Here is a 27,164-nt window from a genome sequence, read left to right as displayed (position 1 = left end):
AATGCAGACAAACCAAAAGAACTAAGTGACTAGAAAATTAATGGTGGAAAATGTGACATGCTTAAGGCAGACAATAATTAAAATGAGCAAAACAAAGGGGGAAAAACTAGGAAATAATGTGACTAATCAATAAATTGGAAAACTAGGTGATCAATAATAAACAAAACTGGAACAGAACTGACACTGAATAAAGTATAGAAATAAATAGAATGACAATACAAAATAAAAATGCAATAAATCACCAACGGAACATAGTCAGATACAAACACTGAATAAATAATAAGCAAGACCTGTGACTAAAGCATACTTACATTTGAAGATAACCAATACAAATATGACTAACAAAATAAAAGATAACCCAGAACAAAACCAGTGACCACAGCTAACAGAAAGAAAACCAATAAATGACTGACCTGAAAATGCAATACTGTTCTTTTGTCAGGGAGGAATGGTTGATTCTTCTCAGCATACATCATTAACCCATTAATGGTCTACTCAATCATATGATAAAGCATATTGACTGTTTCAAGGCATATTGACATCTCATTTCAAAATGAGCAAATATTTGCACAAAAACAATAAAGTTTATCAGTTTGAACATTAAATATCTTGTCTTTGTGGTGTATTCAATTGAATATAGGTTGAAGAGGATTTGCAAATCATTGTATTTATCATGTTTCTGTCCTGTTTGGTTTCCAGTTTGCATTTTGTCCTCTTGTCTTTTCTTTCTGTTTGCTTTGATTTTGACTTTATAGTTTTTTGGCCTTTTGATTATGTTAATTCTTGTTTCTCTTCATTCTAGTATTCTGGTTCTTGTATTAGAGAATTTGCGTGACGACGGAGACAACACGAACAACGGTGTTTAATACTTTTTAATTGCCGTTTCATCCCACCCCTTCCTGTAGTGCTGCAGTTTACACCGCCGTAATTGGTGGCCGGCGTTGTATCCCTAACCAACGGCGTGTAAAACCGCAATAGAGCCCACATCGGTGTCCTCAAAGGCGTTTTAACCGGCGACAGAGGCAGACAAAACGGCGGCGCTAGCGGACAGTACGCCGTTCTAAAGGCCACCTCCCGGTTAACGGCATTGCAAACGGCCGATAGGAGGTGGTCAATATAAAAACGCTAGTGCGCTACATGCAGGCCTCTCACTCGCGGCCAGCTCCAGATATTTTTGCAGAGAAACTCCAGTATGCCTCCTAAAAGAAAATTGGCAGCGGCAAGGACTTACCAAGAGGAGAGGAGAGGCCTATGGTGGAGACGAGCAACACGCTGAGGAGGGGAAAGGACAGGAGAAGAAAAAGCTGAGTATGATCTCCCTCCCCCTGCAGTGACAGCTGCTTCAACCTATTATACTCTGGGGGCAGTGCCTATATGCAAAAGTTCCTGGAGTAACGCAGGATTTGCCTGGATAAATCCAGCGGTAACAGGGCATTATCGGCGGCAGCAGAACACCGCCGTTCTCACGCGCGTCTTAACCTGCGATTGTAAAGGATAGAACTGGGTATTAATCCCGTTGCCTGACGTGTGCCGGATGCTATGGCGTCAAAACGCCGCTTTATTCGGCGGATTTAGCGGCATTTTATCCGCATATTTGCGACTAGTACGGCACTCAAAATGCCGGTGAAATGCTCCGCCCCTTTCCACCGTGAAAACAGCCGGAACTACCGCAAACTTCGGTCTACGTACTACCCGCCAACAAAACCGGCTATGTGTAACCTGGGCTTTAAAGCAGACTGCAGCGGCTCAAAAAGATCATTCTCAGTGAGGTGGTCTATAAGCTGCCGTGAAACCACCTTTTCTAAAATTTTGGAACACAATGATAGATTTGATATCGGCCTGTAATTTTCAATACACTAGGGTCAAGATTAGATTTCTTAAGTAATGGTTTAATCACTGCTGATTTAAAACATTTCAGAACAGATCCAGAAGTTAATGACAGATTAATAATTTACAGCACAGTTGGCCCAAGAGTGGGCCACAGGTCCTTAAATAATTTTGTTGGTATGGGATCAAATAAACAGGTTGTGCAGAGTAGGAAAAAAAGGTAGTTTTTTTTAAACTGTGAAAACAACATGTTTAACAAACCATTTTTACCAGAGGCCAACATATGGCCATCGGGTATTGCGAAGACCTGGACTCCATCCGTCTGTCTGCCTATCTGTGTACATTCTTGGGACACAGACCTTGGACAAGTTCAAAGATGGCTAACCTTCACCTATTTTAAGAGGTTAAAAAGTCACATTCTGTACCTAATTTTATGGCATGATCTCACGAATGTTAGTGTGGTGATGTCACATGCTGCTAGCAAAGTGCAACTTCATTTCGTTTGTGTTTAAATATAACCTCCTATGTGATTTCAAAGACATTCAGAAGATAACTTTCAGTTTCGTTTTTGAGTGGCGTGGGGTGACAGCCAATCAGAGTAGAGCTGCACCATGATGTCACAGTCTGGTTACTAGCTCCAAATTCAGTTTTGTGTGTAAATATATCCTCTTTGTCATATAAGCTAGTGAGAAATAAACACTTTGAAAACTGAAAACGCTGTTTTTAGAACCTAATAATACTTCTGAAGTGTTTTAAAAGGCATTTAGCAGACGCTGGCATTCAGTATAGTTTTGGAGTGGCAGGGGTGATAGCCAATCAGAGTAAAGCTGCACCGTGACATCACAGTCTGGTTGTGAGTTGCAAACTTTTGGAACCTAATAATTACTTAAACAACTGCAAATTATACAGAACACAATGTTCATGTGGCTGAGGGTATTTTAGCATTGCACTGTTTTTATCACTTAGAATGCAAAAACAAATGTAGCAAACAATGTTATATACAACTATTTACATTAAAATGCAGGAAATGCTTCAGGCTATTTACAAAACAAGCATGTCACAATAAGATGGCACACCAACTATTTGTGCCACTCACAAAACCAATTCCCATCCAACACAAGACAGAGGGGTACGTCACAGGCCTGACACTTCCAGGGTGTGTCACTCCTCCGGTTGTCCATCTGAATGCAGTGTTGGCACCTCAGCCTACCTTTGGTGGCTCTTTGGCCAGGATCTGTGGCTGTGGCAGTGGGCACAGGAATGTGATACTCTCTCCTGCTCTTCGCAGCGAGACCAACAACATGTATATCAGCAGACCAAAAAACTTGTGCAGAGCTTCTGTCCATCCAAAGTCAGTCCATTTGTTCTTCTCTAATTCCGTGATTTTTGCAGTATTTTAGTTGGTTTTGCTGTTGATAATCCTGACTGTGTCAATGGCAAAAAACAATAGAAAAGGGTCTTTTGGACTATGGGGACAAAGGGTCTCTACCTGGACTCCTGGTGTTCTCCATGACTGGAAAATGCTGATTCCTGCTGGGGCAGTGTCAGCATCCTCCTCTGTCTTCCAGGGGCGTGGCTCTACTGCTTGATCCAGCGGAGCTCTAAACCCAGAAGCAGAGGCATGCTGTCCCATCCTCCCAGAGGTCCGTGTAGCGCACCATGCATGTCAGTGGCTCCTCATCCTCTGGCAACTCTTCCAAAACAAGAGAGGGATCATCCATTTCATTGTCAGAATCCTGACAATACATGGGTTGGTGATAATTTTTGATTGGTTTAGGTTGTCCATATTTTCACGTGTTTTTTTTCCTTGCAATTGCTCCAGTGAGAGAGGAGAGAAAAAGGAAGAGCAACTTGCTAAAACTTTGTTAAACTTTGTAACTGTTAGAATTGCCTAATGCTGCATTTACACATAATGACAGCACGTCACGAATGCCACAAAGTATACATTCTTGGCCGCTAATCACGAAAGTGCTGATTCGGGGCAGAGGTGTCAGGTGTCCTCAGAAACTGCTGCAACCTGTTACCATGCGTTACGATTAATGGCACGTGTTGCTGGAGAATTATCAGGAACCATTACGTCCAACCGTCAGTTGCTAAACAATTCAGATTGCTCCAGTTTGCTCCTCAAAATCCACAGCAGAAGAACTTTGTGACTGCATGCTTAGTTCGGCTCTGTGCCATGGAGTGGCGCAGAGAGGAGGAGGAAATGGAGAGCCAGATGTGTGGCTCCACGTGGCTCTCGTCTCGCTTGTTTTCCCAAACATCAGGCACATGCAGCAGGTGGAACACCTGCAAGAGCACGCTAAGGAGCACTGGAACAAAACCTTTAGCCGACTTGGCATCACTGTCCTTCAGCATACTGCAACAATGAAACTGAATGCGGCGCAGCAGGGTTTAACTGTGCGCACGTCAGAGAAGAACGCTGTCACGCTGTCACCTCCACAACATGAGGAAAATGAGGGTGGTGCATGACTTTCGTGGAAGATTTTTTGATAGCCAAAAACATGCTCCACAAAAAAATCACAAATATCACGCACCAACACGCACTATTAAGAAACCTATTCAGATGCGTTAAGTCATGTTAAAAATGTCAGGAATGTGCCAAGAATGACGCAAATATCCATCCATTTTCTTCCGCTTTATCCGGAGTCGGGTCGCGGGGGCAGCAGCTCAAGCAAAGCCGCCCAGACCTCCCGATCCACACACACCTCCTCCAGCTCCTCCGGGGGAACCCCAAGGCGTTCCCAAGCCAGCCGAGAGATGTAGTCCCTCCAGCGTGTCCTGGGTCTTCCCCGGGGCCTCCTCCCAATGGGACGTGCCCGGAACACCTCTCCAGCAAGGCGTCCAGGGGGCATACGGAAAAGATGCCCGAGCCACCTCAACTGACTCCTTTCGACGTGGAGGAGCAGCGGCTCGACTCCGAGCTCCTCCCGAGTGACCGAGCTGCACCGATCCGTGTATCGATCTCACGCTCCATCCGTCCCTCACTCATGAACAAGACCCCGAGATACTTAAAATCCTCCACTTGAGGCAAGGACACTCCACCGACCTGAAGAGGGCAAAGCACCTTTTTCCGATCGAGAACCATGGCCTCGGATTTGGAGGTGCTGATTTTCATCCCGGACGCTTCACACTCGGCTGCAAACCACCCCAATGCCAGCTGAAGGTCCTGATTTGACGAAGCCAACAGAACCACATCGTCCGCAAACAGCAGAGACGAGATTCTGTGGTTCCCAAACCAGCCCCCTCTACACCCTGGCTGCGCCTAGAAATTCTGTCCATAAAAATAATGAACAGAACCGGTGACAAAGGGCAGCCCTGACAGAGGCCAACGTGCACTGGAAACAGGTTTGTCTTACTACCGGCAATGCGAACCAAGCTCCTGCTGCGGTCGTACAGGACCTGCTGCGGTCCTTAGCAAAGGACCCCGGACCCCGTACTCCCGGAGCACTCCCCACAGGGTGCCCCGAGGGACACGGTCGAACACCTTCTCCAGATCCACAAAACACATGTGGACTGGTTGGGCAAACTCCCATGAACCCTCGAGCACCCGATGGAGCGTGTAGAGCTGGTCCAGTGTGCTGCGACCAGGGTGAAAACCACACTGCTCCTCCTGAATCCGAGGTTCGACCATCGGTCAAATTCTCCTCTCCAGTACTCTGGAATAGACCTTACTGGGGAGGCTCAGGAGTGTGATCCCCCTATAGTTGGAACACACCCTCCGGTCCCCCTTCTTAAACAGAGGGACCACCACCCCGGTCTGCCAATCCAGAGGCACTGTCCCCGATCGCCACGCAATGTTGCAGAGGAGTGTCAGCCAAGACAGTCCCACAACATCCAGAGACTTAAGGTACTCAGGATGGATTTCATCCACTCCAGGAGCCTTGCCACCGAGGAGCTTTCTAACCACCCGGTGACTTCGGCCTGGGTAATGGATGAGTCCGCCTCTGAGTCCCCAGTCTCTGCTTCCTCTCGGAAGACGTGACAATGGATTGAGGAGCTCCTCAAAATACTCCTTCCACCACCCGACAACATCCCCAGTCAGGGTCAACAGCTCCCCACCCGCACCATAGACAGTGCCGGTGGAGAGCTGCTTCCGCCTCCTGAGGCGTCGGACGGTTTGCCTGAATCTCTCCGAGGCCAACCAATAGTCCTCCTCCATGGCTTCCCGAACTCTCCCAGACCCGAGTTTTTGCCTCTGCGACCGCACGAGCTGTGGCACGCTTGGCCTGCCGGTACCTGTCAGCTGCCTCTGGGTCCCACCTACCAACAAAGCTAAGTAGGACTCCTTCTTCAGCTTGACGGCATCTCTTACTTCCGGTGTCCCACCACTGGGTTCGGGGATTGCCGCCGTGACAGGCACCAGAGACCTTGTGACCACAGCTACGAGCAGCCGCATCGACAATGGAGGTGGAGAACATGGTCCACCCGGACTCCATGTCTCCAACCTCCCCCGGGATCTGGGAGAAGCTCTCCCGGAGGTGGGAGTTGAAGACCTCACTGACAGAGGGTTCCGCCAGTCATTCCCAGCAGACCCTCATGATACGTTTGGGCCTCCCAGGTCTGACCGGCTTCCTCCCCCTCCCAGCGGATCCAACTCACCACCAGGTGGTGATCGGTCGACAGCTCTGCCCCCTCTCTTCACTCGAGTGTCGAGACACGTGGCCAAAGGTCAGATGATACGACTACAAAGTCGATCATCGACCTCCGGCTCAGGGTGTCCTGGTGCAACGTGCACTTATGGACACCCTTGTGCTCGAACATGGTGTTCGTGATGGACAAACTAGCACAGAAGTCCAACAACTGAACACCACTCGGGTTCAGATCGGGGAGGCCGTGCTTCCCGATAACCCCCCTGCAGGTCTCACTGTCGCCGCCCACGTGGGCGTTGAAATCCCCCAGGAGAACAATCGATTCCCCAGTCAGAGCGCTATCTAGTACCCCTCCCAGGGACTCCAGGAAGGTCGGGTACTCTGCACTGCTGCTCGGCCCGTAGGCAGAGACAACGGTGAGAGACCTGTCCCCAACCCGAAGGCGTAGGGACACAACCCTCTTGTTCACCGGAGTGAACTCCAACACATGGCGACTGAGCTGGGGAGCAATAAGCAATGCGACCCCAGCTCTCCGCCTCTCCCGTGGACAACGCCAGAAAAATGAGCATCCAGCCCCTCTCCAGGAGTTGGGTACCAGAGCCCAAGCTGTGCGTGGAGGTGAGCCTGACTATCTCTAGTCGGTATCTCTCAACCTCCCGCACAAGCTCAGGCTCCTTCCCCCCCCAGCGAGGTGACATTCCACGTCCCAACAGCCAGGGGCTGTGAGCATGGACCGGGCCACCGGGCCACCCAATCCTCTCTGCACCCGACCCCCATGGCCCCCTCTGCAGGTGGTGAACCACAGGAGGGCAGGCCCACGTCGCTCTTTCGGGGTGAGCCCGGCCGGGCCTGATGGGCTAAGGCCCGACCACCAGGCAGTTGCGCGCGAGCCCCAACCCCAGGCCTGGCTACCAGGGTGGGGGCCCCGGCTCCGCGATACCGGGCGATGTCTCGGTCCTTGATTTTTAACTGGTCATGGAGGTTCTGAACTGCCCTTAGTCTGACCAGTCACCTAGGACCTGTTTGCTTTGGGAGACCCTACAGGGAGCACAAAGCCCTGACAACATAGCTCCTAGGATCATCCGGGTACGCAAACTCCCCCACCACGATAAGGTGGCAGCTAGAGGGGGAGATGATGATGCAATGATGATGATGCAAGTATGACATTTGTAATGCATCTTGCCTATGTGTAAACGCACCTTAAGCAGCAGGTCACCCCTTTGAGTTTGTCTGCTTGAGGTTTCTTCCTCAATATCATCAGAGAGTTTTTCCTGTGCTTGTTCTAGGGCAGGGGTGTCAAACTCAATTGCACAGGGGGCCAAAATCCAAAACACACTTTCGGTCACGGGCCGAACAGGATAAACATTTATTGAATACATTAAACTTTAAAACTTTTAAAACTTAACTTTTTTGAACATGAATATGAATAAAAACAGACAGGACTATTATTCTGGAATAAATCAACTTAAACCTTAAATAACTTCTAATATTTTGCTCTCCATAAAAATATATCCTGTCTAAATTATACAAGTTAGAAAAAAGTAAACGTTCAAATGTCTTTACTCTTACATTATTTTATATAAAAAATAAACTTAAATTTAAACTTACTAAAATATCCCAAAGATTTTGCTCTCCATAAAAATATATCCTGTCAAAATTATACAAATTCAAATATGAACATGCTGCATAACAAAACCTGGAAATATAAATAAAATTTCAGCAATAACAAATCAAATCATTCAGTTTTTTTGCTCTTATGTCGTTTTATCAAAGCTGGATGCCTGGCATCTTTTTTTGGCAACAAGTTCCTTTATGTTTGGTGTGAGTTTCTGTGTTGTGGAGATTCTCAGGATGGACTGCAGGTGCTCATCAGTGAGATGACTCCTGTGTGCTGTTTTGTTAGTCTTCATCACTGAGAAGAGCTTCTCACACAGATATGTGCTACCAAACATGCACAAAGTTCGAGCCACATGTAGACGGAGCTGGGGCATTTCTGCAGGAATGGCGTGAATAAACTGTGGGGGCCCTGCAGTGTCATATTTTGCCTTCAGTGTGCCATTACACTGCAGCTCAATCAGCTTCATCTGAATCTGCACAGGTGCAGTTTCCACATCGACGGCAAATGGGTTGCGAAGCAACTCCAAATTCTTTTTTTGTTCTTCAAAGTCACCAAAGCGCCGTGCAAACTCAGTGCGCAGTGCACTCAGTTTATCAGCAAAGTGCATATTTGGGAACACCGTTGTGCCCGCTTGGTTCAACATTACTTGGCAACAGGGAAGAGTGGGACATGTTGCACTGGTGCATTTGTGACTCCCATAAAAGCAGCTTCACTTGAAATGCCTTTACTGCGTCATACATGTCAGTGATCATGCGGTCACGTCCCTGGAGCTGGAGGTTTAAGGCGTTGAGATGAGCTGTTATGTCAGCCAGAAATGCCAACTTGCATTTCCACTTTTCATCCCTAAAATTGGTGGAGTCTTTTCCTTACTGTCCATGAACTGACAGATTTGTTGCTGAGCTCAAAAACTCTGCTGAGAACTTTTCCCCAACTTAGCCAACGCACCTCTGTATGATAAGGAATGTCAGCAAACTCTGAATCTATCTCCTGCAATTGCCGGTGATTTAAACCTTTAGCTCGGATAAAGTTTAGGGTTTGTGTTACAGTGCTCATTACATGGTCCATCTTCAGGACTTTGCCACATAGTGCTTCCTGGCGTATAATGCAGTGATATGCAGTTAACTCACCAGTACAGTTCTCCTCGCATCTTTACTCGCATCCTTCCCACTAGTCCTCTTTTTTCACTACACATAGATGGCGCTCCATCAGTAGTAAGTGCAATACGTTTGTCCCAGGGCAGTTTCATGTCGGTTATACTTTGACATACATTTTCAAAAATGTCTTTTCCAGTCGTTGTCCCAGTGCATCAATTTAATGTCCATTATTTCCTCTGTAACACGCAAATTGGAGTCCACTCCATGGATGAAGATGGCCAGCTGTGCAGTATCAGTCATGTCAGTACTTTCATCCACAGCAAGAGAGTATGCAATAAAGTCTTTGCTTCTTTCACTCAACTGTGTTCTTAAATCAGTGGCCATCTCACAAACTCGATCAGCAATCATCTTTCTACTCAGGCTTACATTTGCCAGAATCTGCTTTTTGTCTGGACATAAGACGTCAAACACCTTGATCATGCAGCTCTTCAGAAATTCTCCCTCTGTAAATGGCCTGGCTGATTTGGCGATCTCCTCTGCCGCGATAAAACTTGATTTCACAGCAGCTTCACTTTGTGATTTTGCACGGGTAAAAAATGTCTGCTGAAGTGTCAATTCTTCTTTAAGTCTTCTGCTTTCTGTATCTTCTGCTCTGCATTTCAGGTCTTTCAGGTATCCTGATGTTTTGTCTCACAGTGCCGTCTTAGATTAAATTTCTTTATTACAGCCACTTATCTCCACAAATGAGACACACGGGTTTACCGGCAATGTCAGTAAACATATACTCAGCCTCCCATCCGACTTTAAAGGCTCTGTTTTCAGAATCAACTTTTCTTCTTCGGCATCGTGAGGGCTCAATAACTCGGGCGCAATAACTTGCAGCATCATAAGCTAGGCTAAATGAACGGGAAGCATTTGGCAAGGCAGCTGAAGCGCTGCATTATGGGATCTGTAGTTGTATTGTCTTTATTGCCAGCGCTTCATATGCCGGGGCCATTAAATAACAATAATATCTAAAATGATCTCGCAAGCTGGATAAAATCACACGCCGGGCCGATATGGCCCGCAGGCCTCGAGTTTTGACACATATGTTCTAGGGTTGGTAAGGTTAGACCTACTTGTGTGAAGCACTTGAGGTAGCTTTGTTGTGATTGGTGCTATACCACACACATCATATACATACAAATACATACATATCAACACATAACACATATATATATACACACATTGATATATATATATATAATATATATAATATATATATATATATATATATCTCAATCAATCAATCAACCAATCAATCAATCAATTTATTTATATAGCGCCAAATCACAACAAAACAGTTGCCCCAAGGCGCTTTACATTGTAAGGCAAGGCCATACAATAATTACGTAAAAACCCCAACGGTCAAAACGACCCCCTGTGAGCAAGCACTTGGCGACAGTGGAAGGAAAAACTCCCTTTAACAGGAAGAACCCTCCAGCAGAACCAGGCTCAGGGGAGGGGCAGTCTTCTGCTGGGACTGGTTGGGGCTCGGAGGGAGAAACCACGGAAAAAGACATGCTGTGGAGGGGAGCAGAGATCAATCACTAATGATTAAATGCAGAGTGGTGCATACAGAGCAAAAGAGAAAGAAACACTCAGCGCATCATGGAAACCCCAGCAGTCTAAGTCTATAGCAGCATAACTAAGGGATGGTTCAGGGTCACCTGATCCAGCCCTAACTGTTATGTGTCGGACGCAGCTCGGAGAACCGACCAGCGTTGAAGGACCCAGTATGAAATAAGCAGAGCACGGTACACAGGCTAACTGAATTTAATACATAACAGTGATACAAAAAATACAAAAGAAAGTGCGGTCTGGCGTGGTGCGCTCCCGCAGCGCTAACGGTCCGGAGCCAGAAGCTGTTCGGACCCAAGGACCCCGCCGACACCCCCCAGGTGGCCGCAACAAACCGAGTCTGTGAAAGAAGGAACCATTATGTGAGTCCACACTCTACACACAGAGAGAACACTTAAAGGTGTACATAAACAGCAACACTTCCTGCTTGATTACTAATCAGCTTCCCAACCTGCAGGCATGGAACATCCAGTTCACAAAACTCCACTGCAGTGGAAGCCGATACATACAGCTCAACATAATAAAGGTGTGAGGGACACCACATTTACTGACTGTATAAATGTAGTCACAAAATCTAACGTACCTCAGGAAGTGTGCTGACGAGCATGAGACCTCACCCACTCCTCTTTCACAGACCGTGCATCAAACCCTGGACGTTCTCTGCATCCACTGATGATGAGATGGCTCCCGAGACGACGATCTCACCCGTCTGGTCACAAGGTCGAGTCTCTGGCAAATACACACTGTATACTCCAGTCTTAAATGCCACCATGTTCCAATCCATATAGATGCACCTCAGCTGTGAGTCCTGACGAGCCGCAGGTGATCAGGGTGAGGTCCTGATAACCTCAGCAACACAGCCACTCAGTCCCAAATGCAAGCCACCTGGAAGGAGAAACAAAGGACAGAAACAAAAAGGCAGCCAGGCCCCCCCCAGCCATATAACACTAACTATAAGCTTTAGCAAAAAGGAAAGTTTTAAGCCTAATCTTAAAAGTAGAGAGGGTGTCTGTCTCCCTGATCTGAATTGGGAGCTGGTTCCACAGGAGAGGAGCCTGAAAGCTGAAGGCTCTGCCTCCCATTCTACTCTTACAAACCTAGGAACTACAAGTAAGCCTGCAGTCTGAGAGCGAAGCACTCTATTGGGGTGATATGGTACTATGAGGTCCCTAAGATAAGATGTGACCTGATTATTCAAAACCTTATAAGTAAGAAGATGAATTTTAAATTCTATTCTAGAATTAACAGGAAGGCAATGAAGAGAGGCCAATATGGGTGAGATATGCTCTCTCCTTCTAGTCCCCGCTAGTACTCTAGCTGCAGCATTTTGAATTAACTGAAGGCTTTTCAGGGAACTTTTAGGACAACCTGATAATAATGAATTACAATAGTCCAGCCTAGAGGAAATAAATGCATGAATTATTTTTCAGCATCACTCTGAGACAAGACCTTTCTAATTTAGAGATATTGCATAAATGCAAAAAAGCAGTCCTACATATTTGTTTAATATGCGCATTGAATGACATATCCTGATCAAAAATGACTCCAAGATTTCTCACAGTATTACTAGAGGTCAGGGTAATGCCATCCAGAGTAAGGATCTGGTTAGACACCATGTTTCTAAGATTTGTGGGGCCAAGTACAATAACTTCAGTTTTATCTGAGTTTAAAAGCAGGAAATTAGAGGTCATCCATGTCTTTATGTCTGTAAGACAATACTGCAGTTTAGCTAATGGTGTGTGTCCTCTGGCTTCATGGATAGATAAGCTGGGTATCATCTGCGTAACAATGAAAATTTAAGCAACGCCGTCTAATAATACTGCCTAAGGGAAGCATGTATAAAGTGAATAAAATTGGTCCTAGCACAGAACCTTGTGGAACTCCATAATTAACCTTAGTCTGTGAAGAAGATTCCCCATTTACATGAACAAATTGTAATCTATTAGATAAATATGATTCAAACCACCACAGCGCAGTGCCTTTAATACCTATGGCATGCTCTAATCTCTGTAATATAGGTTATAGGGTTAGGTTAGGTTCCTCAGAATTGAGTGATTCCATATTTTTTTCCCCTCTGATTGGTCTAAAAAAGTAACCGTTACTGACTGCCACAATTTTTTTTCCTGATTTCTTATAGTGTTTCTTAAAGCCAGAAAGTTGCCATTTGAAATGACTTTAGTTTTGTGTCATGTCTGTGATCTGCTTTTTTCCTACAAATAACAACTGAATGAACATCCTCCGAGGCCGGGTGATTCCATAATTTTGCCAGGGGGTTGTATATATGTATAAAAAAAATCCATGATCTTTGAAGTCAGATAGATCTAGATCCTACTTTAATAATTGTGGGAATTTCTGATGGCCTTAGGAAATTTAAGGTAACACAACAGTGTCTTCTAACATATGGGGTTGTAACAACAAAAAACTGATCTTACTTCTGTGAAGAAACAGAGAGGTGCCCCTCCTTCAAACACTGGCTGACAGATTTGACAGACACTTTTCATCTGGAGAGGATTAGATTCATTCTGAAAGAAATTTAGCCACGTGAGGTGTGCAGCTAGTACATTCTGAGTGCTGGTCCCAAGCCTGGATAAATGAGGAGCGTAGAAGAAGGCAGGGCGTTAACCTTAAAGTTTGGTCTAATCTCAGCACGCGGGGTGTACAGCCAGTGCACCCTAAGTCCCAATGTCACCGACCGAACAGTCTCCTCTAAAAACTGGTCAGCTCTTCCTTCACTGCTCATGCGTCTGAGAATGACTCCGAGTCTACACCCAAAATGTGATTATTAAGCATCAGATGACAAAGTAAAACCTCTTAAATCATTCTAAAGTCAGTTTTAAGCAGAAATGAGGCAGTCTAAAGCAGAAACAAGGCAACAATCTGTGAATCACTGCTGATGCTAAAAAATGACACTGCTGACACTCCGAAATTATGCATGCGCAGTTGAAGGCAGGGCGGACTGATTTTTAGGGGGGGCCGTTCGGTCGGTGACACCAGTCCCAGTAGCGTTGCGTCAGGAAGGACATCTGAGATCCGGGTTAACAACAACTACCAACGGTACCACTGCCCAACAGTGTGCCGGCATAAACTAGGCTACTGCTGGGTGAAGAAGAGGAGGAAAATGTGTCCAGAGACAGTAGGAGAAGAGGAAAACTAAAAGGGTGGAGGTCAGAGTCGGTATTTTGAATGCTGGTAGGATGACTGGTAAAGGCTGGCTGATATGATGGAGAGGAGAAAGGTAGACATATGGAAGGGAAGTAAGGCCAGGAGCATAGGCGGTGGGTTCAAGTTGTTGTATCATGGTGAGGATGGGAAGAGAAATGGTGTTGGAGTCATTCTAAAGGAAGAGTATTTTAAGAGTGTGCTGGAAATTAAGCGAGTGTCAGACAGGGTGATGAGGATAAAGTACTAAATTGAAGAGGTGATGATGAATATCATCAGTGCATATGCCTCACAGTTAGGTTGTGAGATGAAGGAGAAAGAAGATTTCTGGAGTGAGTTAGATGAGGTGATGGAGAGTGTGCCCAAGCATGAAAGAGTGGCAATAGGAACAGACTTCAATGGGCATGTTGGTGAAGGGAACAGAGGTGAAGAGGAAGTAATGGATAGATATGGTGTCAAGCACAGGAATGTGGAAGGCAGATGGTAGTTCATTTTGCAAAAAGGATGGAAGTGGCTGTGGTGAATACCATTTTTAAGAAAAGAGGGTGACATAAGAGTGGAGGAAGGTGCACACAGGTGAACTACATTCTGTGTAGGAGATGCATGCTAAAGAAATTGGAGACTGTAAGTTGGTGGCAGGGGAAGAGTGTAGATAGACAGCATAGGATGGTGGTTTGCAGGATGACTTTAGAGCTAAAGAAGAGGAGAGAGTCAGAGCTCAACAAAGGATCAGATGGTGGAAGCTGAAGGAGGAAGACTTGTGTGAAATTCAGTGAGCAGGTGAGAGAGGTACTGGATGGAGGGGAAGCAATTTGGACAACTGGAAAGGTTCTGCAGATATGTGTGAGGGAGACAGCTAGGAAGGTACTGAGTGTGACATCTGGACAGTGGAAGGAAGACAAGGAGACTTGGTGGCAGAACAAACATGTTCAGGAAAGCATAAGGAGAAAGAAGTTGGCAATAAAGAATTGGGATAGTCAGAGATGAAGAAAGTAGACATGACACCACAGTTTGGGACACCACCAAAGTAGACACCTTACACCACAGGTAGATGTGGTGTAAGGTGAAAACAGACATGGCAAAAGCTAAGGAAAAGGCATATACTGAGCTGTACAAGAAGTTAACAGAGGTAGGAGAAAAGGACTTGTACTGATTGGCCAGACAAAGGGATCGAGCTGGAAAGGATGTGTTGCAGGTTAGGGTGGTAAAGGATGTAAATAGTAATGTGCTGGGAAGTGAGGAGAGTGTGTTGAGAAGGTGGAGGGAATATTTGAGGAGTGGATGAATGAAGAAAATGAGAGAGAGAGAGAGAGAGAGAAAAGGCTGGCTGATGTGGACTGAGTAAATCAGAAAATGCAAGAGATTAGTAAGGATGAAGTGAGGGCAGCTATGAAAATGATGAAGAGTGAAAAGGCAGTTGGTCCAGATGACACTCCAGTGGAGGTATGAAAATGTCTAGGAGAGACGGCAGTGGAGTTTCGAACCAGATTGTTTAATAAAATCTGTGTGAGGAAAGTGTGTGAGGATGCCTGAGGAGCAGAGAGGAAGTGTGCCGGTTCCTATTTTTAAGAACAAGGATGATGTGTAGAACTGCAGTAACTACAGAGGCCTTAAGCTGATCAGCCACAGCATGAAGTTATGGGAAAGAGTAGTAGAAGCTCGGCTTAGAAAGTAGGTAAAGATCTGTGAGTGGCAATATGGTTTCATGCTGAGAAAGAAAGATTTGCTCTGAGAATACTGATGGAGAAATACAGAGAAGGCCAGAAGGAGTTACATTGTATGTTTGTGGATTTAGAGAAAGCTTATAACAGGGTGCAAAGACAAGAGATCTGATATTGTTTCAGGAAGACTGGAGTGGCAGCAAAGTATGTGAGCGTAGTACTGGACAAATACAAGGATAGTGTGACAGCGGTGAGATATGCTGTAGGATTGACAGATTCATTCAAGGTGGAGGTGGGATTACATCAAGCATCAGCTCTGAGTCCTTTGTTGTTCACAATGGTGATTGACAGATTGACAGATGAGATCAGACAGGAGCCTCCATGGACTATGATTTTTGCAGATGACACTGTGATCCGTAGTGAGAGTACAGAGCAGATTGAGTCTAGCCTGGAGATGTGGGCATATGCTCTGGAAAGAAGGGGAATGAAGGTCAGTAGGAGCAAGACTGAGTACATGTGTGTGAATGAGAGGAGCCCAGTGAATGGTGCAGTTACATGGAGTTAGTTAACAGTGTTGTTAGTGTTATTGATTTATGTTTGTGTAGTTAAATTGGTTTAGTCAGTTTAATTAAGGCTCATGTTTCCATTAGCATAAGTGAGAAGCTTTTAATTTCTTCCGCCACCATCTGCATTTCTGCATGGCTAAAATTAGAAACTCCTGCCTGTGACAGAATGTGGAAAATACAATACAAATGCGTGCATGCAACTTTGATCATGGAGAATCTGGGGAGAGCTGACATTTGCCGTATGGTATGCTTATGCCGTTTGGGTCAAGGTTGAACGTTGCCAAAACAGAACGTTGATAGCACTAATATTTCTGGAGAAGCTACAGATATTAGCAAACGTTGATAACTACATTCTGGATTCATGCGGCATTCCAGCAGGGGGCGGTCAATCATGTTTATATTAAAAGTGTGAGTGCGTGATTTTATTTAGTAAATTCAATGTAAGTACATAATGTAATTGTAAATATTTTAAACAAATACATGGATGACACAAGAAAGTGAAAACACTTATTTCCATTGTGGTCCATTTAAAGATCAGATGACAAAATCGAAATAATAATAATAATAATACTACAAGCTTCACGCGGCTGCACTCATGGTACACTGAGCCCCAAACAAGAAGTGCCAAATTTTGAGTCCACAGTGAAGCAGGAAGTGTCAAATGTTCAACACTTCCTGGATTGATAAGACATGAGATCTCGTGGAATCTCGCGGGAATTCGTTTGCAAGTTCAGACTGAAACAGGAAGTGCCAAATTTTAAGCCCACAGTGAAACAGCCCTTACCAAAAATAGTACTGATAAGTATATAAAAAGTAAACTGGAAGTATACTTGCATGTCCTACTTTTTGGTAAGGGAGGAAATGGCATATGTTGAACAGTTCCTGGATTGACAAGACAGGGATCTCATGGGCAAGTTAGTGGCAAGTTGAGACTGAAACAGGAAGTGCCAGATTTTGAGTCCACAGTGAAACAGGAACTGTCAAATGTGTTTAACTTTGGAAAGTTTTTTTTTTTTAATAATTCCCCCCTGGTTTTGATCATTTTTTTTAATTAACCTGTTCTCTGGTATACAGTGGTCCCTCGCTATAACGTGGTTCACCTTTCGCGGCCTCGCAGTTCGTGGATTTTTTTAGTGCAATTTTGCATGCTTTCTTTTTTTTTGCAGCACATTGTGTTCTGCGTCCTTATCAGATGGGCTGGTCGTGGCACTGGTCGGCATCACCGCGATTGCTCTCACTGCCTCCGATGCGCTTACCGAGTCTGCAGGCTCGGTAAGCGCCGCAGTGGGCCACTCACACAGTCCTCCTCTCTGCTGTGCAGAGCTGCGGACAACTCTGGCAACAGGTCCAGAGACTACGCTCACTGTTTTGATGTGGAGCGCTCCGCCAGCCAGCAAGGATAGACTTCTTCCTGAAAAATCCGCAGCGCCCACTGCATGGTCTTGGTAACCGCAGCCGCAGAGCTCCGTGGCCATGACTTGGATTCTTTGCGGGTCCCACATCCGTACCCCCGGAGGCAGTGAGCGAACAGAGAGCACGCGCATTGTGTTCTGCGTGTGTCTGTTTATAATCTTCTCGCCCAGAAGAAAAAAAGAGTGTTTACACAGGAGAGAAAAGTGAGAACATGTTAATGGCTGTTTGAGAAAAGTGTATAAAGTGTGTAGTGAGGGATTTTACAGCCTTAAAACATCTATAATAATTGTAAAAAAAAATAACGCTGACTATTTCGTGGATTTCGCCTATTGTGGGTTATTTTAGAACGTAACTCCTGCAATAAACGAGGGACCACTGTGTTCTTTTTGCTGTTGGAGGTTTCTGTGTAACTTTTTGTTTGTCTCATTAAATAATAAAAAAGTCCAATGTTGAACACTTCCTGGCATGGGTGTAGCAGAAGCAGAAGATTTTGCCATGCTTATGCTCCCTGCATATTTACTGAAAATAAAGTGTGACGAACCTAAATGGGATGGATTGGTGGATGTCAGAAATCTCAGATTGCTCTTGTTTTATTTTATTTTTGTCTTGGTGGATCATGGGATTTATTTTCATCGTGTGCAGAATGCTGAAGAGTCGACTGATAAACGCTGGTATGAATGAATGAAGTGCTGTGACTCTTTCAACTTTTAAAATAAGTTAATTTTTTTTGTTGTGGCACAAAGTGCCAGCGTTCTCTGGTTCAGCCTGAGAACGCACACAACACAGAGGACTTCTTCTAAAATGCTAAGTTTCTTCAGCCACGACAAGGAACTAAAGAATTTTCAGATGTAATTTTCCAAAATCAGGACCCTTTATGTGGATAAGTTTTCATCAGGCTGTGATGATGAATCTGACTGAAATGAACAGGTAAGATTAAGACTTTATATTTACTCTGTGTGTGTATGCTTTTAAAAGTTGAAATGGTCTGAACTGTAATGTGAGAATGCAAATAAAGAATATGCTTAAAGTGGCAGGGGGTTAAGAGGGCCGTAGCTGGGGGGTGTGGGGGCAAAGCCCCCCAGAAGCTGAAGTTTTTTTTTTAGACATGCTTATACATTTACTGAAAAAAGTCTGAAGGACCCAAATGACATGGTGAGATGCTGAAGAGCTTCACTCGTTCATGTCTGCAAAATATACATATTAATAATAACAATAATAATGATGATAATAATAGTGCGTAAATGATTACAACAACAACATAAATGATTTCTAAATACATTAAGACAGTAAATTAACATAAAAAATACATAATTAACAGGATAAAAAAGGGTTGAGTTCCTCTTCTAAAAAACTGTTGAGGTCTAAGGTTGTAAAAACATTCTGGACTCATGCAATTCCAACTCGTTATACAAGCTTTGCTTAATTTATTACCACTCATGAAAATGTCAGCTACCTATTTTATGAGCACCACTAAATCTAGAGCCCGTGGATCCCCACGGGCAACACGCTAGTAATATACATGAAATGTGACTGGTTTCAGTGTACTGTAATCTTACCACGCCATTGACAGACAGCAGCTGGTCTCCTCTTTTCAGCCCTCCCTGCCGGTCAGCCACGCCCCCAGGAATCACTCTGGAGATGTAGATGGGAGAGTTCTGTTCTTTGCCACCCATGATGTTGAAGCCCAACCCCTCTTCTGTCTTTGGAAGCTCCACTACCCGCGGGTGGGCGTGGCCCTCACTGGCTGCAAAGGCCGCCACTGTAGCCTTCCCAAAGAGAAAATCACATTCAGCCAGACAGTTAGAAAAGTAGTGTGAAATATTGCTTCAAATCTGTGCCGATAAGCAGACAAATAGCCACCAAAATAAACATACCATAGTTATGGTATGTTAAAATTTGAATATAAGTCGTATCTATTTTACTAGCTTGGAGGTCCTGCAGTTTATATAAATACAATCAGTGATATTTTTGATCAAAAACATCTGTCTGACTGTAGGATTATATCAGAACTACTGGACGGACTGTGACGGAATTTTCACCACAGATAGATGTCAGGACATGGAAGACTCCGCTGAATTTTGAGGTGATCCGGATCCAGATTGATGGACAGGTTGCTCTTGTTTTATTTTATTTTTGTCTTGGTGGCTCATGGGATTTATTTTCATCGCGTGCAGAATGCTGAAGAGCCGACTGATGTCTGTGATAAACACTGATATGAATGAATGAGGTGCTGTGACTCTTTCAGCTTTTAAAATAAGTTATTTTTTTGTTGTGGCACAAAGTGCTGGCGTTCTCTGGTTCAGCCTGAGAAAACCACAAAACACAGAGGATGTCTTCTAAGTTTCTTCAGCCACAACAAGGAACTAAAGAATTTTCTGATGTCATTTTCCAAAATCAGGACCCTTTATGTGGATAAGTTTTCATCAGGCTGTGATGATGAATCTGACTGAAATGAACAGGTAAGATTAAGACTTTATATTTATTCTGTGTGTGAATGGTTTTAATATTTGAAATAGTCCAAACTCTTTACATAAAGACTGCAGCTTTCAGTTGTTGAGCCAATCAATGGAGAGCATCAATTAACTTATGAGTAACTTACAAGAAACATGTCAACAATCGCATAACTTACCAACAACTTATGGCCTGCTTATTTATGCAGGACATATCATACACTGGTATGCAATGAAAATATTGTACATGCCCAAACTTTTTCGAGGTACTTGCCACATATATCAACAGCATGCTTCAACATACTCTTAACTTATACACAACGTACCCATAACTTATTAGACGTACACCAGCATTTTTTATACTGTTGGCATATGCTGGCTCAGTCGTCAAGGTATGACAGGGGTGAAGGTGATCTTAAAGCCTCGGTCCCACCGAATAATAAAGGCATGAATAATGATCCACATATGGATTTGCCAGAAAATTCAGTGATTATTTGAATAATGATCCACATATAAATCTATCAGCCTCTAATCAGCCATGACTGACTGTCATTTGAGCCCCATCCATCGTTGAATGGCTCATGTCGCCAGATATGATCCATGTTAAGCCACATATGATCCATGTAGCACCATGTAACGCGACATTGGTGCACGTTTAGGCATAGGTTTGGTCCAACCCTCCCGCCCTCCCACACTTGGTCAGTGTGAGTGTGGGTTTTCAATTCACAGCATCCATTGAAGATGTTGTCACATTTTTTAAACGCAGTCCAAAAAAAGACACTCCTGCACAGTGCAGCCTGTGTGCGCATCTGTGCTCCAGGCTGCAGTTCACCTGTGTTCCAGAGTCATTAAATGCACTTCTTCTTCACTGGCTTTATTTCTTCCGTGGCTCACCGCTGATCCAACTTTTAACTTGAATGATGAAGCAGATGACATGCAAGAAGAAACTCATCAGTCCCTGGAGCAACAGGTTGTTCAGTTTTTTCTTCCAACAATATCCACATTAATAGTACTGATATTGCTGATTGCCATTCAGTTGCAAGAAGAGACAAAAAGGCGAAACCGGTGATCATCATCCGGTTTGTAAATAGAAAGTTTAAGAATGAACTGTTAAGGCAAACAAAAAAGTTGAAAGGAACCAAGGTGTATGTGAATGAACATTTGACAAAGAAAACTGCGGAGTCCTTCGCAAGCAGAAAAAAATTCAAGCGACATGGACCAGGAACTGCAAAGTGTGGATCAAACTAAATGGAACTCCGGAGGAAGCGAAGGCCATAATGATAAGAGAGCTTGTGGATTTGGATACATTTAAATGATTGCTCCTTTTGGATGAACATGTTCCTTATTGTTTCGATATTGTTTATTTGAAGGGATTTTGGTATGTTTTTGTTTCATTTTCCTTTTTTGTTATGAGACAATTCTTGACTAAATCCATATCTCATACTGGTTTACATGAAATAGCCATATCATATTTAGCCGCATTTTTGGTTTGTCGATTACAACCCTTTTATGATGTCAATTGATTCTTTTCAACTTGCTTCTGCACAGGAGCTTGATCTAAAAGTGTTTGATTACTCTGAACACAAATCTCATACCATTGATTACAATATAGATCCAGATTGTTTTTTTCTCAAAAATACTACTCACCACTGCAATTACTTTACCGAGGAACAACTTAAGGACTGTTCCATGATAAACGGTTCTTTCTCCATTATACATTTTAATAGTAGAAGTCTTCCTATGAATTTGCCCAAAATTCAGGATTGTTTAAAAAGTGTCAATAACCCCTTTTCTGTCACTGCAGTTACAGAGACATGGTTGAAGGATGAGCACATGGACATGGTCCGGCTCGATGGCTATGATCTTTTTTTTATAAATAGGATGAATAAAAGGGGCGGTGGTGTGGCACTTTACGTCAGCTCTAGTTATCAGTGTGAAACTGTCAATAATATGTAAAGCAAAAACAAAGAGTTCACCGCGCTTCTGCACAGCACAAACAAATCTGGTGCAACCAGGCAGGACCAATATGTAAAAAAAGAGATAACTGGTACAACACAGAAATACGTGCCAAAAAAGTTTTAATAAGGTGCTGAAAGAAAAAAATGTTCAACGGGACTGACGTTTCAATGTGAAAGTCACATCTTCCTGAGGAAGATGTGACTTTCAAATCTCTTTTTTGTCAATAATATGTCTTTTTCTTTTGATAATGTTATGGAATGTGTCTCAGTGGAAATTAAATGTGAAAAATCTAAAAACAATCATAAGTTGTATTTACAGAGCTCCTGGATCAAACACAAATATTTTTGTGGATAAATTGACAGATATGTATAACACCTATAAAAATAATAAGCTTTTGTTTATCTGTGGAGACTTCAATATGGATTTCCTCAATCCTCATTGTCAATCACACATAGATGAATTTATTAATTTCGTATTTAGTATGGGATTGTATCCAGTAATTACTCATCCAACTAGGATAACTAGGAATTCATCAACACTCATTGACAATATATTGACAAACATTACTACGGGAAACATAATGGGTGGACTTCTCGTTAGTGATATCAGTGGCCATCTGCCTGTTTTTGTTGTTTTCAATTCATTAGTTGATAAAATTGACCATATTAATATTATAAACGTCACAAGGAAAATAAAGGAAACAATGAAAAAGCTTAGGGCGGATTTAAGACAGCAAAATTGGAGTGACAGTTACATTGAGGATGTTGATCAATCTTACAAATTATTCATTTCTATTATTTCCAATTTATATGACAGATATTGCCCTTGTGTGTTAAAAAATGGAAAAAAGCTAAGCAAAGATAAACCTTGGATCAGTAAAGGACTTCTGAATGCATGTCAAAAGAAAAAAGTTTTGTATAAGCAGTTTTTAAAATCTAGAACAACTGAAGCTGAGATAAGATATAAGTCATATAAAAACAAACTAACATACATTATGCGATCATGTAAAAAGCAGTATTATAAACCATATCGAGAGAGCCAACAAATTCATTATTTGCTTGTCTGTAAATTTTAAAATTCTGGGACTTGGTTGATTATATTACAATACAGATTATGTATAAAGTTAAAAATAAGATTTTGCCTCTACATGTCCAGAATCTGTTTAAAATGAGAGACTCCAGCTACAGTTTGAGAGGAACATTATTATTTGAGAAATTGAAGATCCGTACTACTGTTAAAAGTCATTGTGTTTCCGTCAGGGGTGTTAATATTTGGAATAACTGTCCTGATAATATTAAAATACTTGGTACAATGGTTGGTTTTAAAAGGCTTTACAGAAATAATATATTTACATGTTATAGGTTGAAGGATTAGGTTTACATTTTGTCACTTCACTCTTACTTGTTTGGTTGTGTTTTGAAATTTTGTGATTAAGTTAAATTGTTTATGCACTTTTTCCTTTTCTTTTCTCTCTTTTCTTGTACAGCTATTATGACCATATATATATATATATATGTTTCTTTAACTCAGCCACATGGGGTGTGCAGCCAGTACATTCTGAGTGCTGGTCCCAAGCCCAGATAAATGAAGAGGGTTGCGTCAGGAAGGGCATCCGGCGTAAAACAAGCCAACCCAACTATGCAGACTCAGAATTGAATTCCCATACCGGATCGGTCGCGGCCCGGGTTAACAACGTCCACCACTGGTGCTATTGCCCAACAGGGTGCCAGTGGAAATTGGGCTACTGCTGGGCGAAGACGACGACGAAGAAAAGGAGGAAAACGTTGCCACGAACAGCAGGAGAAGAAAACTAGAAGGGTGGAAATGAGAGTGGGGACTTTGAATGTTGGTAGTATGACTGGTAAAGGGAGAGAGCTGGCTGATATGATGGAGAGGAGAAAGGTAGACATATTGTGTGTGCAAGAGACCAAGTGGAAGGGAAGTAAGAGCAGGAGCATCGGCGGTGGGTACAAGTTGTTGTACCATGGCGAGGACAGAAAGAGAAATGGTGTTGGGTCATTTTAAAGGAAGAGTATGTTAAAAGTGTGTTGGAGGTTAAGCGAGTGTCTGACAGGGTGATGAGTGTGAAGTTGGAAATTGAAGGGGTGATGATGAATATCATCAGTGCATATGCCCCACAGGTAGGTTGTGAGATGAAGGAGAAAGAAGATTTCTGGAGTGTGTTAGATGAGGTGGTGGAGAGTATGCCCAAGCATGAAAGAGTGGTGATAGGAGCAGACTTCAATGGGCATGTTGGTGAAGGGAACAGAGGTGATGAGGAAGTAATGGGTAGATAGGATAGGAATGGGGAAGGACAGATGGTAGTTGATTTTGCAAAAAGGATGGAAATGGCTGTGGTGAATACCTACTTTAAGAAAAGGGAGGAGCACAGGGTAACATATAAAAGTGGAGGAAGGTGCACACAGGTGGACTACATTCTTTATAGGAGATGCAAGCTAAAAGAAATCACAGACTGTAAGGTGTAAGCAGGAGAGAGTGTCACTAGACAGCATAGGATGGTTGTTTGTAGGATGACTTTAGAGGTAAAGAAGAAGAAGAGAGTGAGAGCTCAACAAAGGATCAGATGGTGGAAGCTGAAGGAGGAAGACTGTTGTGTGAAATTTAGCGAGCAGGTGAGAGAAGCACTAGTTGGAGGGGAAGCAATTTTGGACAATTGGAAGAGTACTGCAGATGTGGTGAGGGAGACAGCTAGGGCAGTACTGGGTATGACATCTGGACAGTGGAAGGAAGACAAGGAGACTTGGTGGTGGAATGAAGAGGTCCAGGAAAGCATAAGGAGAAAGAGGTTGGCGAAAAAGTTTTGGGATAGTCGGAGAGATGAAGAAAGTAGACAGGAGTACAAGGAGATGCGGCGTAAGGCGAGAAGAGAAGTGGCAAAAGCAAAGGAAAAGGCATATTGCAAGCTGTACAAGAGGTTTAATAGTAAGGAAGGAGAAAAGGATTTGTACCGATTGGCCAGACAAAGAGACAGAGCTGGAAAGGATGTGCAGCAGGTTAGGGTGGTAAAAGATGCACATGGTAATGTGCTGACAAGTGAGGAGTTTGTGCTGAGAAGGTGGAGGGAATATTTCGAAGAGTTGATGAATAAAGAAAATGAGCGAGAGAAAAGGCTGGATGATGTGGTGAGAGTAAATCAGGAAGTAAAAGAGATTAGCAAGGAAGAAGTGAGGGCTGCTATGAAGAGGATGAAGAGTGGAAAGGCAGTTGGTCCAGATGACATTCCAATGGAGGCATGGAAATGTCTAGGAGAGATGGCAGTAGAGTTTCTAACCAGATTGTTTAATAAAATCTTGGAAAGTGAGAGGATGCTTGAGCAGTGGAGACGAAGTGTGCTGGTTCCTATTTTCAAGAACAAGGGTGATGTGCACAGCTGCAGTAACTACAGAGGCATAAAGCTGATCAGCCACAGCATGAAGTTATGGGAAAGAGTAGTAGAAGCTAGGCTTAGAAAACAGGTGAAGATCTGTGAGCAGCAATATGGTTTCATGCCGAGAAAGAGCACTACAGATGCAATGTTTGCTCTGAGAATACTGTTGGAAAAGTACAGAGAAGGACAGAAAGAGTTACATTGTGTGTTTGTGGACTTAGAAAAAGCTTATGATAGGGTGCCAAGAGAAGAGTTGTGGCATTGTATGAGGAAGTCTGGAGTGGCAGAGAAGTATGTTAGGGTAGTACAGGACATGTACAAGAATAGTGTGACAGCGGTGAGATGCGCAGTCGGAATGACAGACTCATTCAAGGTGGAGGTGGGATTACACCAAGGATCAGCTCTGAGTCCTTTCTTGTTTGCAGTGGTGATGGAAAGGTTGACAGATGAGATCAGACATGAGTCCCCATGGACTATGATGTTTGCAGATGACATTGTGATCTGTAGTGACAGTAGAGAGCAAGTTGAGTCTAGTCTGGAGAAGTGGAGATATGCTTTGGAGAGAAGGGGAATGAAAGTCAGTAGAAGCAAGACTGAGTACATGTGTGTGAATGAGAGGGAGCCCAGTGGAATAGTGCAGTTACAAGGAGTAGAAGTGGTGAAAGTAGATGAGTTTAAATATTTGGGGTCAACTGTTCAAAGTAATGGAGAGTGTGGTAGAGAGGTGAAGAAGAGTGCAGGCAGGGTGGAGTGGGTGGAGAAAGGTGGCAGGAGTGATTTGTGACCGAAGAATATCAGCAAGAGTGAAGGGGAAAGTTTACAAAACAGTAGTGAGACCAGCTATGTTGTATGGTTTAGAGACAGTGGCACTAACAAAAAGACAGGAGGCAGAGCTGGAGGTGGCAGAGCTGAAGATGTTGAGATTTTCTTTGGGAGTGACAAGAATGGACAAGATTAGGAATGAACATATCAGAGGGACAGCTCAGGTGGGACGGTTTGGAGACAAAGTCAGAGAGGCGAGATTGAGATGGTTTGGACATGTGCAGAGGAGGGACCCAGGGTATATAGGGAGAAGGATGCTGAGGATGGAGCCACCAGGCAGGAGGAGAAGAGGGAGACCAAAGAGGAGGTTCATGGATGTGCTGAGAGAGGACATGCAGGTGGTTGGTGTGACAGAGGAAGATACAGAGGACAGGGTGAGATGGAAACGATTGATCTGCTGTGGCGACCCCTAACGAGAACAGCCGAAAGACAAAGAAGATATATATATACATTCTTTATTTTTAATGGTATAAGGGGAGGGTGCTTATAAGCTTTGCTTCTGCCTTCACCCTTTCCGCCACATGGGTTTTCGTACGTTTCTTTTATGTTTGTTATTGCCTTTGTTGTTGCTCAGTTGTGTGCCGGATAAATAAAAAAATTCAATTCAATTCAATTCAAATCACCTGCTGGAGTCAGTGGTTGCAAAGAAAACCTGCACCCTCTCGGCCCTTTCTGGAATAGTTTGGACACCACTGACATAAATGCTCGTCACAGCAGAGCTCATCTGATCCATTATAACAAGATCTTAAATCTATCATAAACATAGTTTTACAGCTACTTATAAAGAAGGACTGAACATGCAACTGTTTTACCAAGCTATTTCAATAAAAACATTACAAATACTTACTTTTTAGGCTGTTCCAAATACGTTCTCCATCACATGGAGCAGGAGAGAGAGAAAAAAGGGTCCAGATGAAACAGTCCTCCGTGATTCCAGATGTGATTAGAGGTGTTTTCAACATCCAAACTGACAGAAAATGATTAACCCGCTACAA

General features: G+C 43.6%; 1 protein-coding gene across 1 annotated transcript in view; it reads right to left on the bottom strand.

The window, feature by feature from the left end:
- LOC117528166 (protein lin-7 homolog B-like) overlaps positions 1–27,164 on the bottom strand; it is a 56,581-nt gene that overhangs the window by 6,706 nt on the left and 22,711 nt on the right. The window contains exon 4 of the mRNA XM_034190748.1: positions 19,107–19,316. Within this exon, the coding sequence (XP_034046639.1) occupies positions 19,107–19,316 (210 nt within the window). The remainder of the gene's footprint in view (positions 1–19,106; positions 19,317–27,164) is intronic.

This window comes from Thalassophryne amazonica, chromosome 16 (assembly GCF_902500255.1).
Source record: "Thalassophryne amazonica chromosome 16, fThaAma1.1, whole genome shotgun sequence".
Lineage (NCBI taxonomy): Eukaryota > Metazoa > Chordata > Actinopteri > Batrachoidiformes > Batrachoididae > Thalassophryne > Thalassophryne amazonica.
The sequence above is the reverse complement of the archived record's forward strand: the minus strand, read 5'-3'. Positions and strand labels throughout refer to the sequence as shown.